This window comes from Brachyistius frenatus, unplaced genomic scaffold, assembly GCF_029030835.1.
Source record: "Brachyistius frenatus isolate BFR_SWC_R1_liver_20210118 unplaced genomic scaffold, ASM2903083v1 Contig_102, whole genome shotgun sequence".
NCBI lineage: Eukaryota > Metazoa > Chordata > Actinopteri > Embiotocidae > Brachyistius > Brachyistius frenatus.
This window is the reverse complement of record NW_027210701.1, coordinates 408,095-430,467: the sequence shown is the minus strand read 5'-3', so window position 1 is coordinate 430,467 and position 22,373 is coordinate 408,095. Positions and strand designations below refer to the sequence as shown.

The 22,373-nt window shown below is 43.5% G+C and overlaps 1 protein-coding gene across 2 annotated transcripts; it reads right to left on the bottom strand.

Moving 5' to 3' along the window:
* Positions 1-3,829: 3,829 nt before the first annotated feature.
* On the bottom strand, positions 3,830-22,033 carry vps39 (VPS39 subunit of HOPS complex). 2 transcript variants are annotated; one of them, XM_069711580.1, is made up of 24 exons: positions 21,350-22,033; positions 21,084-21,149; positions 20,912-20,976; positions 20,558-20,600; positions 20,273-20,367; positions 19,285-19,383; positions 19,086-19,178; positions 18,364-18,547; positions 16,311-16,431; positions 15,375-15,495; positions 15,050-15,179; positions 14,644-14,786; positions 14,359-14,499; positions 13,723-13,864; positions 12,566-12,652; positions 11,473-11,546; positions 11,088-11,304; positions 9,917-10,045; positions 9,415-9,517; positions 9,041-9,086; positions 7,797-7,946; positions 5,905-6,039; positions 5,640-5,731; positions 3,830-4,794 (listed from the first exon to the last, which is right to left on the bottom strand). In XM_069711580.1, exons 1-24 carry the CDS (start codon positions 21,420-21,422, stop codon positions 4,713-4,715), a joined length of 2,631 nt encoding a protein of 876 aa, XP_069567681.1. In that variant the 5' UTR covers positions 21,423-22,033; the 3' UTR covers positions 3,830-4,712. The 2 variants fall into 2 exon arrangements, with proteins under 2 accessions (XP_069567681.1, XP_069567682.1); XM_069711581.1 differs by having other exon boundaries at positions 15,050-15,176; positions 21,350-22,032.
* Positions 22,034-22,373: the final 340 nt, after the last annotated feature.

Below are 22,373 nucleotides of genomic sequence, written 5' to 3'. Positions count from 1 at the left end.
ATCATTGACTGGTTTATTGAGGCGACTGGAGGTGAAAAGCTTTTGATTTCTGGACATAAATATAGATATTAAACTCTGCTGTTGGTCCAGTTATCCTGAAACCGCCTCACCACCAGCTGATTTTCATCAGATGGATTCCCTCTGTAAAGTTACCTACCTCAGCACTCTAAATAAGAACAACTGTTTTCTTAATCAGTCCCTCAGGGAGAGCAGATGCAGTTATTTTTTATTTTTTTTCCCCAAACAGTGACGTCTGACAGGAACAAAGCCTCGTTTGTGGTTTGCTTCAGGACGGGTGGAGCTCCAGGATACGGAGATCTGGGAGCAGGAAAGTACACTAACCTGATGGCACTCGCTTGGCTCTCTGCAGCCGTCCGCCGCGCCGGGATCCGCCGCCAACAGCCCTGTTGTCACAAGGCACACGAGGGATTAGTGAGCAGAGAAAAGAGTCGGTTTACACAGACACGCACCTATTCAACACAGAAATACAACAACACACAGGCAACACAATCATAACCTAAAAATATATTCTACGATTTGAGAAATAAACTCCCGAAGGAAATATACTGTATGAAGCTGTGATTTAGAGCTCTTACTTTTCAAAGAAATTAATACCCCACTCTGCCTCTGCTGTGGTTTAGCAGGCAGCCAGCTGTCAGTGTGTGTGTGTGTGTGTGTGTGTGTGTGTGTGTGTGTGTGTGTGTGTGTGTGTGTGTGTTTTTGTATAAGCCACAGCCAGCAAAAGAAACTCAAAAACGCTTTTCTACAAACCCCAGACTGTGACAGGCAGCGTGGTATCTGCAGGCCGGGAAGGTTTGAGACTCTCAGAAAAGCTGCAGCTTCGGCACAGCGCCGGTGCTTTGTGCTGAAGGCATGCTGGGAAACATGGCTTTTTGACGTTTATTTTCTAATTAATGACGGATTCTTTTCAGATGGACCGCCAGAAAACTAATACGAAGGAGCGACTTTAGCTGACAACAACTCGTGGAAAAAGTTTATTGGCTTCGAGTTCCATTGAGAGAAGTTGAATGGGAGCCTATGGAGCCGAACTCTAGTGGCACTCGGTGGTATTGCAGTTTGTGGCACTTGCACATCGGCCTAATTGGTGGTTTCAAATTTTGGGCCGATCTATCCAGTAGCTGCGGAGATATTCAGTCCCTCCAGGAAATCTTGTGATCGCAATAATTAATGACAATACAGACAATCCCCGCGATAATTAAATACAAAAAATATTTTTTTCCTTGACTTAAAACTAAATGTTCCCATTAAAAACTCATAAAAACTCCACAAATCAAAATCAAACATTCCTAATTGCAACAACATGCTCTCTCTTGTTGAGACAATTCATTTAAATCCACAACTGTCAGCCTCGTGGTGCTACTGAAGGGAAAGTCATAGGAAGACCAGATTTACAAAGATTCATCCTGAAGGGGAAATGAGTGTCTGTGCAAAACTTCAAGGCGATCCATTAAGTATTTGTTGGGATATTTCAGTCTCAACTCTCTCATCACATCGCTGTCGTCATCATAATTTGCTGGATACTTGCACTAACAAGTCCTCCATAAAAGCTGAGGAGGGACTTTCTCCCTGCCAGATGGGCAGAACATAAAGCAGAGGTGGGTTGGTTCAAACTGGGAAAACTCCTGCCGGCCAGGCGGCTTCCAACTGGAACATCTTTTCCATTTGCACACTGGTGAGGCACTCCGAGACATGACAGCATCGCAGAGCTGTAAAAACACACAAGAGTCACAAAGAGAGCTGCGATCATTCAGAGCCGCGATGAATTATTCAGTGTTTCCCTGTTTCGTCGAAGTCTGCGGGGACACCGCGTACAAATCAACTCTCCGTATGCTCCGATCTATCGGCCGAACATATTCTGCTGCTTCGGGGCCCCGTTTCTCGGGCTCCGTCCTGACTCCCTGCCCAGACGCAGGAGTCATCGGGAGTCACGGAGGCCCCGCTGCAGAGCGGTTGGCAGCGAGTGTGTGAGACTCGCCGCGTTGCCGAGCAGTCGGGCTGTTGTGATTCTGTTACTCCAGCTGGCTCGGCTCAGTGGAGGAAGTCCATTAGCGGGACAAGTAACAGTGTGGGTATTCTCTGCTGCCTCGGCCCCGGGGTAATGGACCGATCTGGGAGGGGCGGCGGGGTCCAGATTTGATGGAAGATGTTGGACAAGAAGACGAGTTGCTCTTCTGCATTTGTGGGAACAAGAGGAGGAAGTGATTACATATCTACAACTTTTAGAAAGAAACATTTCACACACAATAATTCACGTAATATTTGACTTAAGTTATGGAAGTCCAAGACCAGCAACAGATAAAGAGGGAAACCGTCACGATCGATCAAAATTGTTAATAAGTCAATGAGTGGCATAAAAAAATAAAATGAAGACAGTGCAATGATTCAGTTCATAAATAAAATATATGTATAAATGGTTAATAAGCAAATACATCACAAAATGTAGTAAACCGTGCTTCTTACCTTTTCTTCAACTTATCGAACAATGACTTTTTTTGCAAATCGTTTTTTTTTAAACAATACTAATTAGTTAAATATAACTTCCTTAAATGTGACTTAATATCATAGTTTATGAAGCCTATTATGAGATATTAAGCAAGAATTTATCAATGAATACAATTTGCAACAAATGAATAAACAGTAGGTCCTAAATTTGAATTATAAATACACTTTTAAGTTTCTCTAATCATAATTTTGACTAAAAATGTCAATTTTTACTTCTAATTAGAACTTTTTTTAATTTTTTTTTTACTTATTTTCCTTTTGGCGTTACCGGGCTTCAATACATTTTGCATCAAACTCTTTTAGAAAGTGTGTTTTCACAGCGGCAGCATTATTCTCCAGAACATTCCTTCCAGCCTCAACAAACAAAAGAAGAAATAAGATGAACACCTTCACGGTGAACCACTGTGAACACAGCGGCGTCGCACACACTCCAACATGAGTGGAAATGCTTTTTTTATTATTATTATTACTGATTAAAGCCAGACAGAGAGAGACAGAGTACCTGCTGGGTCGCCCTTCACAATCAAACCACTCTCAGTATTAACACAGTTTACACGCAGCGGTACCGAAAAAACAAAACAAAAACAAAAAAACACCAAATCTGAAACAGTCCGAGCAGAAAATGTGTGCAAACTTTGGAGAGCAGGGGAAGAGAGGGTGCGTTTTAAAAGGAGCAGGAGACGCAGATGATGCTACAAATGACTGGATAGGTGACTTTAAAATCACCTCCGAGTCATCAAAACATGTGCTTTGAGTCACCGAACAAAAAGACACTCTGGACACAAAACTCCTCAAAACACACATTCATCACTAAAGTCCTGCTTCTTGAATTACCTCCCACGTGGGCAGTAAACAGACACGTCTTGTATCAATATTGCCATTAAAAGTCACAGATCCGTCACTCCTCTCACGTCACTCACATCACTTCCAGTTCTGATTGTGTGATTAGGTGATAAATAATCCACTTTTTAAAGTGCAGTACTTTTGTGATCTGTCGTTCGTGCGAGACCAGTTTGAAAGAGGAAATAACACGATAATATTCATTATAAATAAAAAAAAAAAAAAAATACAGAAGTCATGAGCAATGAAAGGCACTCCGGCCTTACTCGGTTATGATATGACGGGAAAATTCTGGTGGCTAATGTTGGCAAACAGTTTGATTCAATAAATCAGCCTTTTATTTTCACGAATTAATCATTTAGTCTGAAAAATGGGAAGAAGAATTCCTCTAAAACCAGAGTTACGTCTCTAGCTTGTTTGTTTTGTTTGAGCGACAGTCCAAAATAAAAAGATATTCAAATTACCGTCACGTATACCTTTATTTATTTGTTATTTATGGGTTAGCTAGTCTTTCTGGGGTCGACATCACGCCGAAAAAAAAAAAAAAAAAAAAGGCTTGAACTTGTAAAGTTGATCTTTTTCTGCATGAAAAATGACTGAAATGATTCATCAATTATCAACTAATCACAGCAGCTCCACAATTATATAATTAAAGTCTGAGGAGAGACGTTCTGTGATTATTCTGTAAGAGTCTGGTCCTAATCATGTTCGGACAGTAAACGTGAGCTGGAGGAGGTTTAAATAAAACAGAAAAAACGTGCACGCGCCAACAGAACAGTCATGACTTCAGTGGAGTACAATCTTCAGTCACAGAAGGCATTTAGCAGAACTCCCGCAGAGTCTTTATGGCATATTCAGAAGTGTTTGAGGCCGACAGTGTTACAGGAGAGGTGGAGGTGGAGGTGGAGGTTGGGGAGGGTGGAAGCGAAATAAAAAAAGATGACCGTGCCGGTCCTCCTGCTGAGAACGAACATCTGTTGTCACGGCGACCCGTGTCCTGCCCCGACGGGAAGCGGAGGATCCCCTTCTAGCGTTACGGTGACACATGCTTCTTTTTTTTTTCCCCAAATGTCAGCGTCTCTCTCTCCCCTCGTGTCGAGCGACCCCGGACATTCCTCCTGCTTCTTCATGCACAGAGAGGAGAGGGGAGAAAAAAAAAAAAAAAAAAAAAAAAAAAGGCGTCGAGCCGCTCCGCGTCGACGGAGGTTGAGCTCGGGTCTCCGAGCGCCCCGCGAGGGAGCTTTGGACACGAAACTCCGCCGACCCGCGCCCGCATTCGTAGTTCAAAAGACGTCCGAGCGGCGGGGTCGGCGGGCGGGGAGAGGGGAGTGGGAGCGTGTGGGGGGTGGTCACTGCTCGGTGGGACACGCGTTGCGGTCTTTGCAGCAGAAGTAATGCACCACCACGCCGTTGGGATACCTGGCGAACGCACTGGAACGCACACAACAGACACAACGGGAGGATTATTATCAGCTGGAAAACTAACACGCACAAAAACAAGTGTCGGGTTAATATGAGAAGCAGCTCGGGGGGTGAAAAATGTGGGTCAAATCAATACAACTGCATTGAGGAGATTAAAAAAATAAGACACCCACTCTGTCAAGATTTAACATTCACAGTCAGGAGGAGGAAGAATAAGATTTAAGATACAATTTCAGAGACAAAATGGAAGATAATTATATAAAAGTAAAGTTAATATTTTCATACCGATTAAAAATTGTGTAAAAACGTAAAAAAATAAATAAATAAATAAAAGAACGAGAGGCATTTTCACAGCTGAAAGTCCGACATATCAACGTCTCTGTAACATCTTTATATAAACTGGTTTGCTGCGTCTGACCGACTGACTGAATGCAGGCACAGATTTATTTCATTGCCATTATATTATCATTATTACGCCGTTAGGACCGGCTCTTATTTTCCTCTCCGAGGATAAGTTGATGCATCTTTATGTTTTTAAAGTCGAGATTTGATTTCTTTTTTTTTTTTTTTTTTTTGGACCAAATCACAGTTAAAAACTCTCCTTCTCTCCATGTTGTGTCGCAGCGCCTCGTTTTTTGCTTTCTTTCCTGTTGTTTAACGAGCGATGACTCCGCTTCCTGTAATCGTTCCGACGGTCCGAACCAACCAGGAAGCGTTCTCGCGCTGCAAACGAACGAACCGAACCGAGCTCGGCTCCGACCGAGACCGCCGCGGCCCGAGGCGACTTTCACGCTCGTCATTTTGGCTCAGACCAAACGACGTTGGCGGGAGCGCATCTTAAAAGGCGGCGTCACCTGTTTCCGATCTTCTTCTTGCAGACTCTGCAGGTCTTTTCCTCCGTGATGACACATTTAACCTGCTGGTGGAAGATTCGCTCCTCCTGCACCTGGACACGGACGACAGGAGCGGAAACAGCGGGTCAGCGGGGCGCTGCCAAAAGCTTCGTCTTTTAAGCTTCAGGAATACGTCTCACCGACAACTCACTTCTTATTTCATCTCGTACTGGACGCTTAATCGAAATTTCTAATCTGTATCAAAGCGTCACTGTCCAGGACTCACCCGGAGGAACTCGGCCTGCAGCAGACTCTTCAGAACCTGGTTGCAGCGTTTCCTCTGAGCCTTCTCCTCCAGCACGCTCTCCAGGAAGACCCGGATCTCCCGGATCTGAGTGTTTGCCGGGAGCAGATTAATGGCCTGGAAAAGAAAGGAAAGAAAAAAACAAACACCGGCTCGTTAAAACACCGTTGACCAGACGTTAACAGTTCAAAATGTACTGCAGGAAACTCCGTGGATTGGATTGAGAAAATGTAATAAAAGCATAATCCGTTTAAAAATGAGCATCTTCTCCAGCGGCGGTGGAGGGAACATCAATAAAAAAAAGACTTGTAATAGACGGCATTAATACAATTACAGTCATGATGAAATTACGCTCTCTTGGAAAAAGCTCATTTCTTGTCCCTCTTGTCTCTTGAACATCTTCAGAACTGAATCAGAAAAACTCGACACAATCGAGGCCCGGTCGTCCTGCTGTCCTTCATTTAAGTCAATTGAATTAGCGCACATCGCCTTGTTTAAACTCAGGCAGCACAGACTGAGTGTTTCCTGCTGAAAAATAAACTGAGGAACAGAGCTGGCAGCAGACAGTAATGACAGCTCGTGTGTTTCCTAACGGGGAGATAATTCACAACAAGTCCCAGCTGTGGGCGTTGGTGTTTAATATCGTAAATAGTGTGTATTATAATTAGATTGGCGATGTCTTTACTACACCAGAAAAACCGAAGCACGTCCACGAAGCTTTTCGGCGTATATCGGCTTCAGAAGGAGCCGGACAGGAGAGCAGCTTTATGTTGTTGTTTTTTTTCTCCAATTTGAAAACGGCAGCAAACAAAACAATCTCACCTCAAAAGTCCACTCGGCAGCTGATCTGGATTAAAATGTCTTCTTTTTACAAACACTTATTTTTCTTTTTGTAAAATACTGCTCCCGAGATTAAGAATGAACTTGAAATCTTTACTTTGAAAGCCACCTTGCGGGAGAAATCCTGAAGATGGGGGTTCGTTTGAAAGGAAGCGGTTTGTAAAATGTGCCGTCTCAGCACATCATCTGAAGGGAGATTCTCCACTGAGGGAAGTCGGGATGTGCATCATGTGACCGGTTGAAGGTCAGAATAAAAAAATAAAAAATCCGCCTCCTCGCGGAAAAATAAAACATGGCTATTTTTTTCCCCCGTATAGTAGTTAGTAGTTAGTGAAAGCAACCGACGACAGAAGCTACGGTCCGGAAAATAACGTGTGAATTAATCGCACGAAAAGAATGAACAGTCTGATGAGGGCTTGTAGAGAGACACGCTCCTCTTCAGGATATCTTCTTTGCCGGACTGTGCGAAACTTCGACAAACAAAATAGGTCACGAGCCGGTTTTTATTCAATTAACTCTTTGCTGTTCGGGTGCTGAATGAGACGGAAGAAAAAAAAAAACAAGAAAAAAAAACAAAGGAGTTTCATCGAACGACGCTCACGCTGCGTTCAGACGCCTCTCGAGGGAGACGAGAGCGGAAATCTTTTTCTGGTTTTCTGTCACGCAGCGAAGCGGCTTGATTACCCCCCCCCCCGCCAGCGTGAAACTCTCATGTCGCTCTAAAAACAAACAAACACAAACTAAATCAAATCCTTAAAGAAGATGCGTTCTGTTTTTTTTTTTTTTTTTTTTTCCCACGCTGTCTTTAATCACGCTTTCTAATCTCGTTTTTTTTTTTTTTTTTTTTTTTTTAATCCAGTCTAAAACAAGACGCCTCTGCCCGGCACTGAATTGGAAAGTAATTCTTCCTCCAACTGCTTTACTCAGTTGGAGGATTTGCGAGTTTCCTTGACCGATCCGCCTCGCGTACTCAAATGGAACGAGAACTTTGGGTGAATTTGACCGGGCTGAGCTTTGTGCCGCCGGTTCTTTACCTTGGTGGTGTTGAGCTTGCTGTGGTGCAGCTCCAGGACCTGCAGGGCTGCCTGGAGGTTGGCCTGAGGCTCCGACAGCTCCATCTTGATGGGCCCCAGGCAGTGGACGTCAGGAGGAGACAGGTACATCCGAAGCAGAGACAGATAAACCTGCGGAGCGGGAACGCAGGTGTTGACACCGCGATTAGTCCAGATTTTTATATCAGAATCTCTTATTTCATCTGAAATAAAACAGGAGAAACTTTCACAACAAAAGCAAAGGGAAAAGCAGAAAATATTACGTTGGACAATAATTACAAGCCATTAACAATACGGTGTCAAAAGGATTCCTGAATTACAACAGCAAGAAAGAAGTATGATCGTGTTTGCCGTGATACAATAGAAAGAATGTTAGATATAATAAATTAGAAAAGAGATTAAACATTAGAAGGAACCTGTTTACACACAAAAATTGTGTGATATTTGAAGAAATAATGTAAAATATTTAACCTTAAGATGGGAGAGCAGCACAAAACATGTTGCTTCCCTGGAAAACATCCACCAACGAGCACCATTAAAGTTCACTAATCAACACATAATATCTCATTTGTTTCATGCAGACAAACCCTGAAGTGCGAAAGCCTCTTAAACACATTTGTGTTGGACATTTGATCACTTTAGCGTTCGCATGAATGAAATGTAATGTGAACGGAGCCAGGCTAGCAGTTTCCCCCCGTTTTCAGTGTGTATGCTAAGCTACGCTAACCAGCCGCTGGCTGTAGATATAAACTCCTTCCCGAAAATGTCAAACTTCTCCTTTCAAATCGGCTTATAGTAAAGTTTACACAGCAAACAGGGATCCTCTTTCTTCGTGACCTTCACAGGAACACCATTAATTCATTTTCAGCGCTGTAGATTTGGTTTTGGTTCGTCACAGCACTTTATATAAAAAAAACAAAAAAAACAATAGACAACTTCAGCTGTCACTTTTGTGGTTTGGAGGAAAGTACAAAACTGGAGAAAATGTTTGTAAATCTGGCAACGTGCCTGCACCATGAATTATCCATTATATTTGTGTCGCGCTTTCTGCAAACACAAAGACACTTAGCAGAAGGCAACAGAGCGAACAAACTGATCATAAAAGAATAAACGCAACAGAACTGTAATAAAATCCAGGAGGACACAACAAAGTTGACTAAATTCAAGTGGACATTAAAAAAAACCCAACAACAAACAAACCCGATTTTACACTGAAGACTACTCACATCTTTGTTTCCCTCCACTGAACTGTTGTAGTGACGGTGACAATATCTGCAAACAAAACACACAGATAATCATGAGCAGATACTAAAAGGGGAAACTTCTGCTCAACTCCACAATGTGTTCTTGATCAATCCGGCCAACTGTAATCATGAAGTCACAGATTTCAATTGTGTTCCGTGGAATTTATTTTTTGCAGAAGAAATTTAAAAAAAAAAAAAAAAATAATAAAATCGTGCAATTAAATGTGCTTTGAGTGCAGAAGCGAACTTCACGGCTCTGCGTTAACGAGTCAGAAGATAATTAGTGGAACCGGCTGGCTGGCGTGTGCAAAACATCGGCGTTAATTTCAAACACGGTTATGCAGGATCGGACTCACTCCTCAGCCATGCGGGTGTCTTTCAGGATGTGCACGTAGATGAAGAGCGCCTGCTCGTGTTTTCCCATGCGACCCAGCAGCAGCGCCCGCTCCTCCAGCAGCCCTTTGAGATGGAAAACACAGTTACATCCCACTGCCTGAATCTATAGAAACTCTAGCAAAACTTTCCTCCGGATCCGAGAACATATGCCGCGTGAGGCGACGGGAAATGCGGGGGAGGAGTGCCCCCCCCCCCCCCCGTTCAATAAATCCCGATAAGAAAATCCATCATTTCGGTTTCTAATGTGTTAAAAGACAATTTCCTTCCCCGCCTACGGAGTAAACGCTACGCTCACGCACACGCACACGCACACACACACACACACACACACACTCTTATTCTTCTAAACGGATCAGAAACTAAACCCACATCCCGGTTTGTGTTTGTTCCGGAAACGGCGGCGATGCCTTGTTTGTCCGGCGTCCACGCGGTTCGTCATCTACGTGTGAAGTCAGTTCGTACCGTCGAAGGGGAAGTCGCTGATCAGTCTGGCCGGTTCGTAGCTGCTAGAAATATCCAGGAAGGACAGCAGCTTGTTCCTGAACTCTCCCAGATCTCCTTTCTCCATCCCAGCAGCGACGGCGGGAACTCCTGCGGGAACAGAGACGTGTTGAATACAGCATACGGCAGGTTAAAAAAAAAAAAACAACAACAAAAAAAACGTTGTTCTAGGTATTAATTAGTCTGAACATTCAAAAGTTTACTGCTTACTCTTATTTTTCTATGGAAACAAATGAAAATTTTAGACGTATTAAACAGCAGGCGAGCAAAAACAGGCAATTTAAAAACATTTGGAGGAGAATTTATTCCGTTTTTTTTTATGAATTATTAATAAATGAATACAGAAAATAATCTGCATATTAATCCATAATGAAATAACTGTTGCAGACTTAATTTTATCAGTGTTTCCCAAGCGACAAATTTGAACCTTTAAGGCTTCAGTCGTTTTTAATTTTGTGACTAAATGATTAAATTTAGCTCCTCGACATGCTTCCTTTGCTTTAATTCGTGCCAAATTAAAACTATAATTAACCGTGTGACGTTTTGTTGTTTTTGAGAATCTCATTAATGTCTGAGACACAATATCTTAATATCAATAACACTGCAACATTCTTCATAACCTGCCTAAGGTCACATTTATCCGTTTTAGTAGTCGTTTCTATTGTTGTCGGCCAAACATTTCGATGCATGTTGCCTGGAAGAGCAGTAAGGAGACAGATGGACTCAATAATAAATCCTGACACAAGTTTTATCTGCAAAGAAATGAGAGATGACTCTCAAAACAAAGAGGCAAAGTGAATCCATATGCATGAAAGTGGTATCATAAATTAAAAAAATAATTCTCCTTTTGGCATCGAATTGATTTTTTTTTTTTTGAAACGATGGAGGGGATCCTGCTCTTCCATTTAAATCATTTGCCTCCGTTTTATGTCGACATCGCTAAATTTTAGGAGTTAGACATCTTTTTATTCGGGAGGAAAATGGAAAAAATAAAGCCCATTATTTCTTGTAGAAATGCCTAAAAACTTATTTTCATACTTTTTAAAGTGGTAAAAAAAAAGAAGAAAAGCTGTAAAGCTTCTAACGACTTCGAGTTCCCCGACACACCGGGGGACGTTTCTCCCGCTCGTACCTTCGGGCAGCGAGTTGAGGTACTGTTTCATGAGGCCCTGGACCCTCCCCAGGTAGAGCTGAATCAGCACGTTGTGAAACTCGGGGCCCTTATCGTCCCACACGTAGATGATGTGCTCCAGATAAGGGATGGCGAGCTCCTCGAAGCCCTCCTTCAGGAACTGCAGCACCTTGTCTCGGGGCAACGTCTCCACCTCGGTCAGGTCTTCAGTGAAGATCTGGACGGGAAGAAAAGGAGGCTTTTTTTTCTTTTTTTTTTACCGGCCGACCTCGGGGGACGTAAAACAGAGTCAGACTGCACTTCTCTGATCGGAGAGCCGACTGTCATCGTGAATATCTGGAGCGTCTAAGAATCAAACGTGAACACGTAAAACGTCCGCGCTCACCTTCAGGCCGTCTTCAGGACAGATCTTCAGCACCCAGGGAGAGAACTCAAAGATGATGCCCAGATTCTCCACTCCTGTGTCAGAGGTAGACAAGATTAACTTCAAGCATAAAAAAAAACACAATAAAAGATCATAATCAGATATTTAAAAAAAAAAAAAAAATATCACAAAACTTCCTTCAAAGTGACCCATGCAGCACCGTCTCTCTGGTTTGTACAGCTTTGGCCATTTTTGTCTTTGTTTATACTGTCTCTCTCTCTCCCCGAAATCTTTTTGATATTTCATATTTTAGTTTTTCTTTGTCTGTGAAGTGTATCGAGACAATGCTACACTCAAAATAAATAATAATCAAATAAAGACAATATGATCATAATCAATATGATCAATCTGATCATGCAATCTCACTATTTTCCTCCCACAGAACTTTATATATGCTGCCTCTAATAAATTCTCATTTTTGTAAAATAAAAATGGTAAAACTCCAGTGCCGTCGCATTGCACGACAACTTTATATGGACACATGTAGAAAATGTACGTATCAGCGTACAAGAAAAGAGTTTTGTTGTTGTCCGTGACATGCTGACAACTTGAAAATTATCACAAAAAAAAAAAAAAAAAAAAAAGACCTTTTTATTGTTATCGTTTCATTATCAAATTAAACCGCTGAAAGCATCCAAGCAGGTTTTGGTATTTGTCATCATTTAGTGGCGAAAAGCTGATGCTTGAATGAAAATGAATCACAACATGATTGTTTTAAATCCAAACAAAAACCTTCAACCAGTAATTATCTCATCATTACACCGATGTTGGAAACAATTTGGTTGAATAAAAACAGACACGGATGAGCAAAAACTTCATATTGAGTCAGTGCCAGGAATACTGCAGACTATCACATCTGACAGAATTTAATCATTACGTTTCATCCGCAATCAATCAGCGTGACGGCTTTCTCAGAGTCTTTCCCAAAAAAAAAAAAAAAAAAAAAATTTGAATAAAAAATAATAAAAAAATCTGTTCAGCAGATTTAACATGAGCAGCAGAGGCGAGAGGTCTGACAGCGTGGAGTTAGAAACGGACCGGAGCCGAAGCTCACCGAGTCTCTGGAGGTACTGCACCGTTCGCTCGTGGCCCTTCAGGGGAGAGTTGGCCTTGGTGGACTGGTCCAGCAGCACCTGCAGAGCTGTGAGGACGAGGAGGGACACACACACGCACGCACGCACGCACGCACGCACGCACGCACGCGCGCACGCGCACACACACACACACACACACACACACACACACACAAATGTGAGATTAGTCAAGTAGCTCGATGTCATCTGCGTTACATAATCCCTCCGTCAGCAGCGAGCGGACGGAGCGTGTGTGTGGTGTTAATTGGCGGCCGGGAAGCAGCTGGTTTCAGTTGGCAGCCGCGGAGAGAGAGAGAGCCATGACATCACGATGCACGAAACTGCAGCAGGCTAATTCAAACCAGCCGCGCTCGCAGCGAGAGCGGCCCAGAATCTGCTGCAGAACAGCGCCAGGAACCCCCCAAAAAAAACAAAAAAAACCAACAAGGTTTCGACAGCTCAGATTTACGAGAACGAGGAGTGGACCACATGCAGGAAACCTCCTCGGAGATATCTGAACCACCCGGAACCTGAACAAGGCCTGCACAATGGGAGGACAATCTAACATCAATACTACAGTACTATGACGACTTGTAAATAAATATTATAAATAAAACTATTCTTCTTGTTTCTTGCTCGAATAATCGGCTACGAGCACATAAACCGCTGCCAAATAAAGTCAATGAGGAGATCCCTGACGAAGGTTTGGCATGAAGTGATCTGACATTTAAACACTGAACCCCTCAACATCCAATTTCAAAAGAGAGACTGGGAACAGATGTTGGGTTGTGTTTGGTTGTTATGCTGGGAGCGTACTCGCTGATAAATAATGATGGTTACGTTCCCCTCCTGAAAACATTCATCTTGGAGGAAGCTTCAAGGGAAATCAGTTCTTACTTTGTTTACGAGATGTATACAAAGGGTGTTTAACATGAATTAAACAAGTACATGGACTTCTTGTAAGAAAGAAAGCTACATTTGTGCTGACTTTTCTCACAGATGGACTCGGACCAGCTGAAGGTGAACCGGCAGGCGAAACAGTTTTTCAACTCCGATTTAGCGCCACAAGAAACGTTCACGATATGATGAGCATTTTTTTGGGGGGGGGGTTTGTTGCATGTAGGCCGACCCCCTTTACCTTTCTGGTGCAGGCCCTTCTTTTCATAGAGAATGATGAGCTCGCTGCACTTTTGAGCTTTCTTCAGGACGCACTCGCTCTCCTCGATGTGGCAGTGGTTGTTCTCCAGACGAAGGAGCGGCGACACCAGGGCCACGTTGGTCTGCGCGAGGTGACGACACCAGAACATTATTCATTACATTTATACAGTTGACAAATCGCGACACAAAATGCTCTTTCGGCGCACTCAACGCGTGTGCTTATTAACTAAATAATGCGGCAATTTAAATCTACTTTGAGAGTTCCTTCCGCGGTGAAGTTCACTTCGGCTGCTCACATCTGCGGTCTCGCTCCTCCCTCCAACACAAGTGAACAGTTCTTGACGCACAGGACCGCCCGGCTCATTATGTTGCGTTGTTGAACCGGGTTTCTACTTTACTGAAACAACTAAGTGCCGCAAACTCGAGTCAAGCTCGCGTTGCTTCTAACTGCCAACGACCTGTTAAAACGTTCGCAGGATGTTCCCGCTGCATGCGGAATTTTTTTTTTTTTTTTTGTGTGTGAGCAGCGGTCTCGATGCGTTTGCGATTTCTATATGCACAGAAGAAAAATAAATAAATAAAAACAAACAAACAAACAATAATATTCATGACTTGCATGCAAGTAGCACTTCAGCAGGGTGGTGTCGATGATCTGCAGGAGTTTTTTGCGGCTCTTGATGGTGGGCGTTCCCTCCATGAGAGGAGACGTTGTGGACGGGTCGGAGTCGTTCAGCTGTTTCACAAGGTGGCTGCGTTTCTGTCAGGACGGCGAAGAAAGACGGACAATGTTAACGTTCCTCTTTCTCGTGTCGTTTCTATTGTTTATTTTTCTCCTTTCCCCTGTACAGTAAGGACACACACACACACGCGCGCACACGCGCACAAACACAAACACACACACCTGGGTGAGGTAATCGATGAGAGCGAGATGAGCCTTCTCCAGCTCCGCCCCCGACAGCGTGGGCAGCGGGTTGGGGTAGTGCAGCTGCTTGCGGTAGCCTGAAGGCAGCAGGTCCGGGTACAGACCGATCACATGTGTGGGATCTGCCGAGGACGGTTGAGAGGGGTGGGGTGGGGGTATTATTATAATCTTTACAAGAGTTTACAATACAAACAAAAATGGCATCGATTCGAAAGCTCATTGCGGGCGAGGAAACAAGGTGACATCATCACAGAAGACACAATAAGCAGCAGATGTCGAGGCGGAATAAACATTCGCCATTACATCATTCAAGATGTACGGGCTTATCGCCGAGTCGTACAGATGTCAGCGCGAGCGGGGAGAAAAATCGGGAGAGGAGTTGTACCTGTGCCAAGTTTGGCAAACACCTGCATGGAGTCATCGAATCTCTTCTGGCAGAACAGATTGAAGGCGAAGAGATTCTGGATGTGATGTATCTGCTGCTTCTTATCGCCGTCTGAATCATCCTTCATCTTCTGGCGGAAAGAGGAAAAAGTCATCACGCTACGGCTAAGCCTCTTTAATTTGTTTCTCAGAATGTAAGTACAAAGTTTGTCCTAATCAAAGATGAGTGGTTTTAATGTTCCGTCCCCGGAGCTGAAGCGCAAATCGAATCCTCGGGAAGTTCAACGAGACGGTTTAAAAGTGAGGCGAGTGGTCGCGCTGCTCACCGCCAGCTGAAGAGCCAGCTCGAACTGCTTGTCCTGGAGGAGCTGCCGAATCTGGCTGGCGATGGAGACGGGAACCAGGCGCCACACGAAATGGTTGCTGGCGACGTACACGATATTTGGCCTGCGAAAGATCAGATCAGAGGAGGAGAAAGAAAAAAAAACGAGATTAGGGAGAAGAGGGTTGGAACAGAAGTGGTTTCTCTTCCGAAAGGATGGACCGACATCATCAGCGGCGTTGTCGTCATGAGAGACGGAGAGAAATGATAAAAGCGACAGATGATGCAGGATGTTCTTCAACAGATGTTAAAAGGCACACGTTCATTATCAAAGCTGCCGGCGGGGCCGCAAATATCCACTGAAGACTGATTTTTGTTTAACCTCAAAAAGGCCGAAATGAAGGCGTTTTCCTCGGTGTCCAATTTTTATGCGAAAGTTATATAATTTCATTCTTATTACAACTTAACAAAACAGTCTTCTCACAAGAAACACTTCTTCATTTAACAGCGTATCATTCTGATAAACACAACAAAATCAAGAAATGTTTCTTATTATACAATGTTTTCGCTATAATGTAAAACGATGCAGCACTTTTTGTGTGTATTTAACCTCTTCAGCGATGCGTACACCAGTCATTGCTCTGTTCCTCTTTGCCCGCCTTCTTGACCACATTTAAAAAAAAAATCTCAACTCATTCAATTACAGCTAAAATAGATAAATAAATACCAAGAGAATTTGATGGAAGAAACACACATTTCCAAAATCCCTCAAGACGCTGCAATCTTTGCGCAACTTCCTGAATGAAATGGGGGGCGGGAGGGAATCTTGACAGAGGTGCAAAAGGTCAAACTTTTCCGTAAAACTGATAAAAAAAAAATTAAAAAAAAAATGAGACGGATGAACGTTGACTGCGGAGATAAGAAGAGTTGGCGGCCTCACCCGGCTGACGAGATGAAGCGCGGCCTCTGCAGCTCCACGCTCTGCACCAGCAGCCTCGGCTCGAAGGTCCGGATCTCCACGTACCGCGGCAGGACGGCGATGATGTAGGGAGGCTGGTGCTCTGAGAAGGTCGGAAGAGATACGGTACGGAGGGCCGTTAAAAGTGGGTCCAACAGTATCACACATCTCCTGCGAATAATCATCCTCACACACGGGTACCGTGAAATTAATATCAAAGGGGAAAAAAAAAAGAAAAAAAAAATCGAAATTAAAGGTTATGAATAAATAATTCTGCGATATATATATATATATATATACATGCTGTATCTGAAAGGACCCGTTTACTGCGCTGCTCCATGTCAGCTGACACCTGCAACCAGCGGTCCTGATGTGGCTTTTTGCAGCATGAAAACAGTGTTTTAACATGTCTGATGCTGCGCGTCGCAAGATGTTTAATTGTTTTTTTTGTCTGTGTTTAATCAGACGTTTACGCCGACTTTTATCCTATTTTTCACCTTTCGGAGTTTTGGATGTTTGCTGTGACTGAGGTTTGAAGTTCTCGGGGGAGGGAGGGAGAGAGGGAGGGAGGATTTAAAAGGCAGGAAATCCAGCGATCTAGTCCGGCCTTCGGTTGGATACGGGACAGACGATGCCTACTTAAAGTTAGATATATTCTCCACTGATCAGCTCCCGTCCTCTGCCAATGCATGTCAGAGCCACTACGTTGACTGTATCAAATTGAGGAAATTGCAGACTGTATGAAGGCCCAGCTCGGAGGCTTCATTTCCCCTTCATACTGTTCCTTTCTGCATCGAGATGAGCACAGAGGCCCAGAGCCTTTGAAACGACTCGTGTGCATCGCTTCTGTCACAAAGCTCCTCAGTCAAACAGACCTGCGGTGTCTTAGCCACGGAATAAAAACGCTCATCAGAAAGGTCTTCGGACATGTGGAAAACAACGATGCGGCTCAGACGGAGAGGAAAGAAAGACTTTGAAGGAAGGAAAGATTCGGTAAAAGAGAAAAGACAGCTGACAGACAGACGGCAGTATTTAGGCCGAAAGCTTCATCAGGCGGTTCATATCCAGTTAAGTGTTATGTGAACAAACCTGCCCAGTTGGCGTGACAACAAGAGAACAAGCTGCGTTGTTGCTCACAGTCCACATACCAGACGACTAAATTAAACCACAGATAGACAATCTGAAAACTTCAGACGGATTAAAAAAAAGAAAAGAAAAGAAAAGTGAACAAGAACTCAAACTTCAAACATCTAAAAGTTGATCAGTCTCAAGATTCTTGTGCTGAAGAAATTCCTCTTAAACAAACTATGTTTTAAAATTTGTGTGCAAAACAAAAACCTGCACATAAACTAGTAAAAGTAAAGTTTATGCCAACTGTCTTCACAGCAGTTTGTCTTTCCTCTTCATATGCCACATTGCTGAAAACCGGTTTCCTCTTGTAGTGTCTGTTTGGTCCGATGAGGTTTTTGTATTTTGCCAACATAGGATGGTGATTATCGTGGGTGAGCTTGTTAACGTTAAGTGGTCAAATTTAGAGAAAACAACATCCTCGGCGAAGCCAATAGAAGCTCGAGAAACTCCAAGTTTCAGTTACTGAAATATAACCTAGATGGCTTTGTTTAGTTTCGGTAAAGCTGTTTTTTTTTGTTTTTTTTGAGGTGGTTATAAACGGCGAAACAAAAGCTGGCGCACATGTTGTTCCTCTCAGGGTGAAACTAACTGCCAGGGGTGACACATTTTGACTAAACACCTCCTGTGCCATGTGGAAGACGGACACACATGGCGAGCCGAGGGAGGGTGTTCTGGCTCGTGTTGCTCGGTATCTGCGTGTCCCTTTGACCTTGCTGTCAGTTCCTATTCATATAACTGCTCGCAAAGACATCAAAAAGTCAGAAGTTGGAAACAGCTTGAATCGGGCTTGAAGCAGTGTGTGTGTGTGTTCTTTTGTAACTTTTTCTGTTCACAAGCTGATTGCAGAAAATAGACAAAAAGTGAAAAATAACAGAGCCGAAGCAGAGAAAAGTGGTTTTCGTACCCATGGCGATGGGGATATCTGTCCAGTTCAGGGCGCACTTCTGGGTGCAAACGCCCTCCTCGTTGAGCACCACGGTGAGGTCGTCCTGCCCGACAGCCACCTTCCCGTCAGCCAGCGGGGCGACCAGAGGCTCCAACTGTTTCCCGGTGGGGAATAGCTCCTTGATGGAGCCGCGGCCGTCCATCTAGCAGACAGGAGGGACGGCGCGAGTCAACATTAATAGCTGATAAATGTGGTAAAAATATCAGGAGGAAGCGCAGAGCCCAAATTAGACACAAAACTCAAGGACAAACCAAACAGACAGGAGCCTCGTTACGCAACCGTCTGCCTCGAAAAATGTGCTGAACAATCAGAAGGCAACCTGCGCAAATGTTTGTTCTCCTTCGAAGGAGCAAAGCACAAAGGATTCGAGCGGGTTCATGCACAAGTCACGACAGCTCGACAGGGTTGGAGAAGATGGAGCGCTGCGCTGCATTTTTCTACAAAGCCATGACAGCTCAGAACAAACAACGTGAATTATGCAGCGGCGTTGGTTTCCGCGGTTTCTATGGATGTTTCGATGCATCCCTGAAAACAGCCGTTCTCTTCGGATCCCACTACAAACCTCTGCAACTCTACGATGGAGGAGTTTTTCACCCTCAAAAGTCATAAGCAGCTGCATATAAATAAAAGATAAGAAGTAAAAAAAAAAAAAAAGTGAAGCACTGTGCTGCAACACGTACCCGGATGAGGTAATAGTCTCGTTTGAAGCCGACACATATGGAGTTTTCGCACCAGGCCATAGACTTCGGAATATCTGGTGCACCAAAGTCGCCCTTGACAGACCGAAAAGAAAACATTAAGGCGTCTAAATGTGTCGGCGGATTGGAAAATATTTCTAAAACTTGAATCACAGCGCGGTGAGTCAACTGTAATTTCTACCTGCAGCTCGTGGAACTCCCTGTCCTTCCAGTAATACAGCTGGAGTTTCTTCTTCACGGCGACACACATCCTCAGCCTTTCTTCCCCAGCGCTGGTTTGCTGAACACAAAAAAAAAAAACAGACAAAATATACAATTTGTGACTTTATATTTGGGAAAATATAAGGGCAGCACAGACATGTGGAAACAAAAAAGAAAAACTCTGTTATGACTGTATTTTTTTTCTTGGATCTGTATCCAAGAAAAAAAATTAAACTGTAACATAAAAAAGGAAGAATTTAATACAGCTTGTGTTCTTTTTGCATTCTTTCTTTTTGTCCGATGGTGAAGTTGAAGTCTAATTTAAAAAGCGTTTCTGTGATGATGGGAAGCAGAAGCATGTTGGATCTGCAACTGTCTGAAGAAGGGCGGTTAAACCTACATGTCAGAGCGTAAACGCTTTTTAGGTCTCCAGCACTGAAAGTATATAAAAGTGGACGTCGGTTCCGGGTATGAAAAGTGAGGGCGAAGTTTTCAATAATGTGAATTACCACTCATGAAGCTTTAATTCTCTATTTTTTTTCTCATTGTACTGAAATGTGGTGGAAAAACATTGCTTGGATTGTAGGAGAAAATCATTTAAAAGGCTCTGGGGAGAAATCAGTAATTATGCGAGCTGTAAATTGGTCTGGTCGTAAAAAGCTCCAGATTAAGATGTTCGTTTTCCTGCCCTTTAATTCAACTACTCCACTCACACCGTTTTGCTCCCTTCCAGTGAGAACAGTTTAGGTGGTCCCGCCAAAAGTTTATTTTATTATTGTGGTCTATGACGAGAATGCTTTAAAGGCTGCAGGGGATTTTTTTTTTTTAGTTGCAAAACCACAAGTGAACCACTGGAACAGTTGGCAGCAAGCCTGAGTGTCTGCACTGTATGCAGCTCTCTTCATACATCCATGGCTGACATTGTGATCAAAATCCTGGGCTGCAACCACAAGGGGACGGTAACCGACCTGCAGGTCACATGCAAAAAGCGTGGCTCCTTTGGCTTTGGACACCACGGTGATCTGCTGGAAGGTCAAAAGGTCATGGACGTGGATGTTGTTCTCTGCAGGAAAGAATGAAAGAGATTTCAGAATATTTGTCCTGATAATGAAGATACGTTAGGTGCTGTACGTGTATTTACAAGGCATGATCTTTTAACTCGAGGTCCCAAAAGCTTGTGAACTACTATCCTTAAAGTTGAACATGAACTTCTGGACTCGTATGAGATAAATTTGTTAGTGAGGGAAACTTACCCAGAAGACTGACGAGGATTTTGTACTGTGAGACGACGTACAGCTGAAGACAGAGAGAGAAACACAGTTAAAGGAGGATTAGTCCAAATAAATCCAAAATCAAACAAGGATTTGTGTGGAAATCAACTGTAAAAGACACTTAAGATGAGATTCACGGCAAGTAAGATGCAAACTTAAGAGTGAAGTGAGACGTTTACAATCCGAGTCTCATCCTTAAAAATTAAGCGCCAAAACAGCAAAAGCAGGTCTAATAATCTGGAGGCTTTTGAGTTGTGACTTCCCTTATCAAACTACAAATGCTTTCTTCCCTTCAGGGTTACGTGTCCTGAGTCTCATCCTGCAAAAGATATCTACCTGCTGAATCTTCTTGGAGAAGTTCTTGTTGGATTTTTCCAGGGTCACCTCAAACCGGTTGGTGCCTAAAGGAAAAAGAAACGTGTTCATACAAACATTTATTTGGAAAAAAAAAACAAAAAAAAACGACAGTAGGTGGTGCAGACACACGAGGAATCAGTTTCCTTCATACCTGCATCTTTCTTTATCCGGTAGAGAAGAAGATGCCCTGGCTTTGTTCCAACGAGCAGCCAGTCCTCTGTGGGAAGAGACACTCAAAGAGTCAGAGGGTTCAGACATACTTTCAGTCTGAGCTGTGACCTGCTTGCAGGAAGATCATTCATGTCAGTGGGGACACAAGTGGGACACATGAGACTGCAGTTGAATAAACGCCCGAAGGGACCACTTCAATGTCAAAAGAGTGAGCTGTGGGATACTTTCCAGGTGTCAACAACTCACCCCAGGCCGCAAGGCAATCGATCTGAAGAGGAAGCTTCTCCAAAATAGGCACTGGCTCGTATGCGTCATGCATCTTGAAGCGATATAGCTGATTGAATTTCACACCGCTCAGCTGGATGAATCCCACACGGGGTGGACGCCTGTCGGACCGCAGCTGACTGACTGACCGCTGATGACTCGGTCAGGGAGGTACACCCTCATACGTCGCCATTAACCGACCGAGTAGTTCAGTGTATTGTCGCGCAATGCGGAAATCTAGTCTGGTCAACCCTGGTATCATCTGCTGCTGTAACTCTATACAGTTCGGCTGGTTAGCAAGCTATCTCTCCAACCAAAACAACAGCTGATCGTTAGCATGCTAGCTTGGGGGTTAGCAACCAACGGCTACTGCTCCGAAACATTGTTCCCTTTCGCTTCACGTCGACTGAAAACCGAGCAAAGACAGCCGGTTACTTTATGAAAAAAGGACTAACATAACGGTTGTTAACCCAACACAGCCGGTAATAAACACCGGACAGGCCTTAGCACTTAGTTTTCATTAGCCAGGTTAGCTTCTCGCCACTTCCTCTGTTGTGTTGACGACGGTTGCGCGAGGCGCTCGGGGTTTGACAGGCACGTGACAGAAGTCTGTGCACTCACGAGGAACGCATTAAAGGTGCAGTGACCAAAGATGCGATTACATTTGTAACCAGAGTTAAATGGTGATGTGCAAATATCGCGATATTTATTTCATCGCGCTAGAATCGACTGCTGTACAATGGTTAACACATTACAGAATTCATATTTTATGTGCACGATTTCTGGATCTAAAATGTGACAACAATAATTGTAAAATTAAAGAGGATACTGCCGTCCTCTACTTTTAAATTCTTATGTAAAATGTCCTCAGTTTATCGAAGAAAAACAAGTATAGTGTTTTCATTTCAAATTAAACTCTATTATCATAATTATTCTTCTAAATTATATCATCCCGAAGCAATAAAAACTGTTGTAAAAGTCACATAACGTACCCTCCTCCCAAATT

Coding starts and splice junctions, on each gene's coding strand:
- vps39 (XM_069711580.1), bottom strand. CDS start 21,422: ATGCATGACGCATACGAGCCAGTGCCTATTTTGGAGAAGCTTCCTCTT. Junction 13,865..14,358: donor TGCTGAAGTGCTACTTGCAT/GCAAGTCATGAA, acceptor CACCTCGCGCAG/ACCAACGTGGCCCTGGTGTC. Junction 9,087..9,414: donor GACACCCGCATGGCTGAGGA/GTGAGTCCGATC, acceptor TTTTGTTTGCAG/ATATTGTCACCGTCACTACA.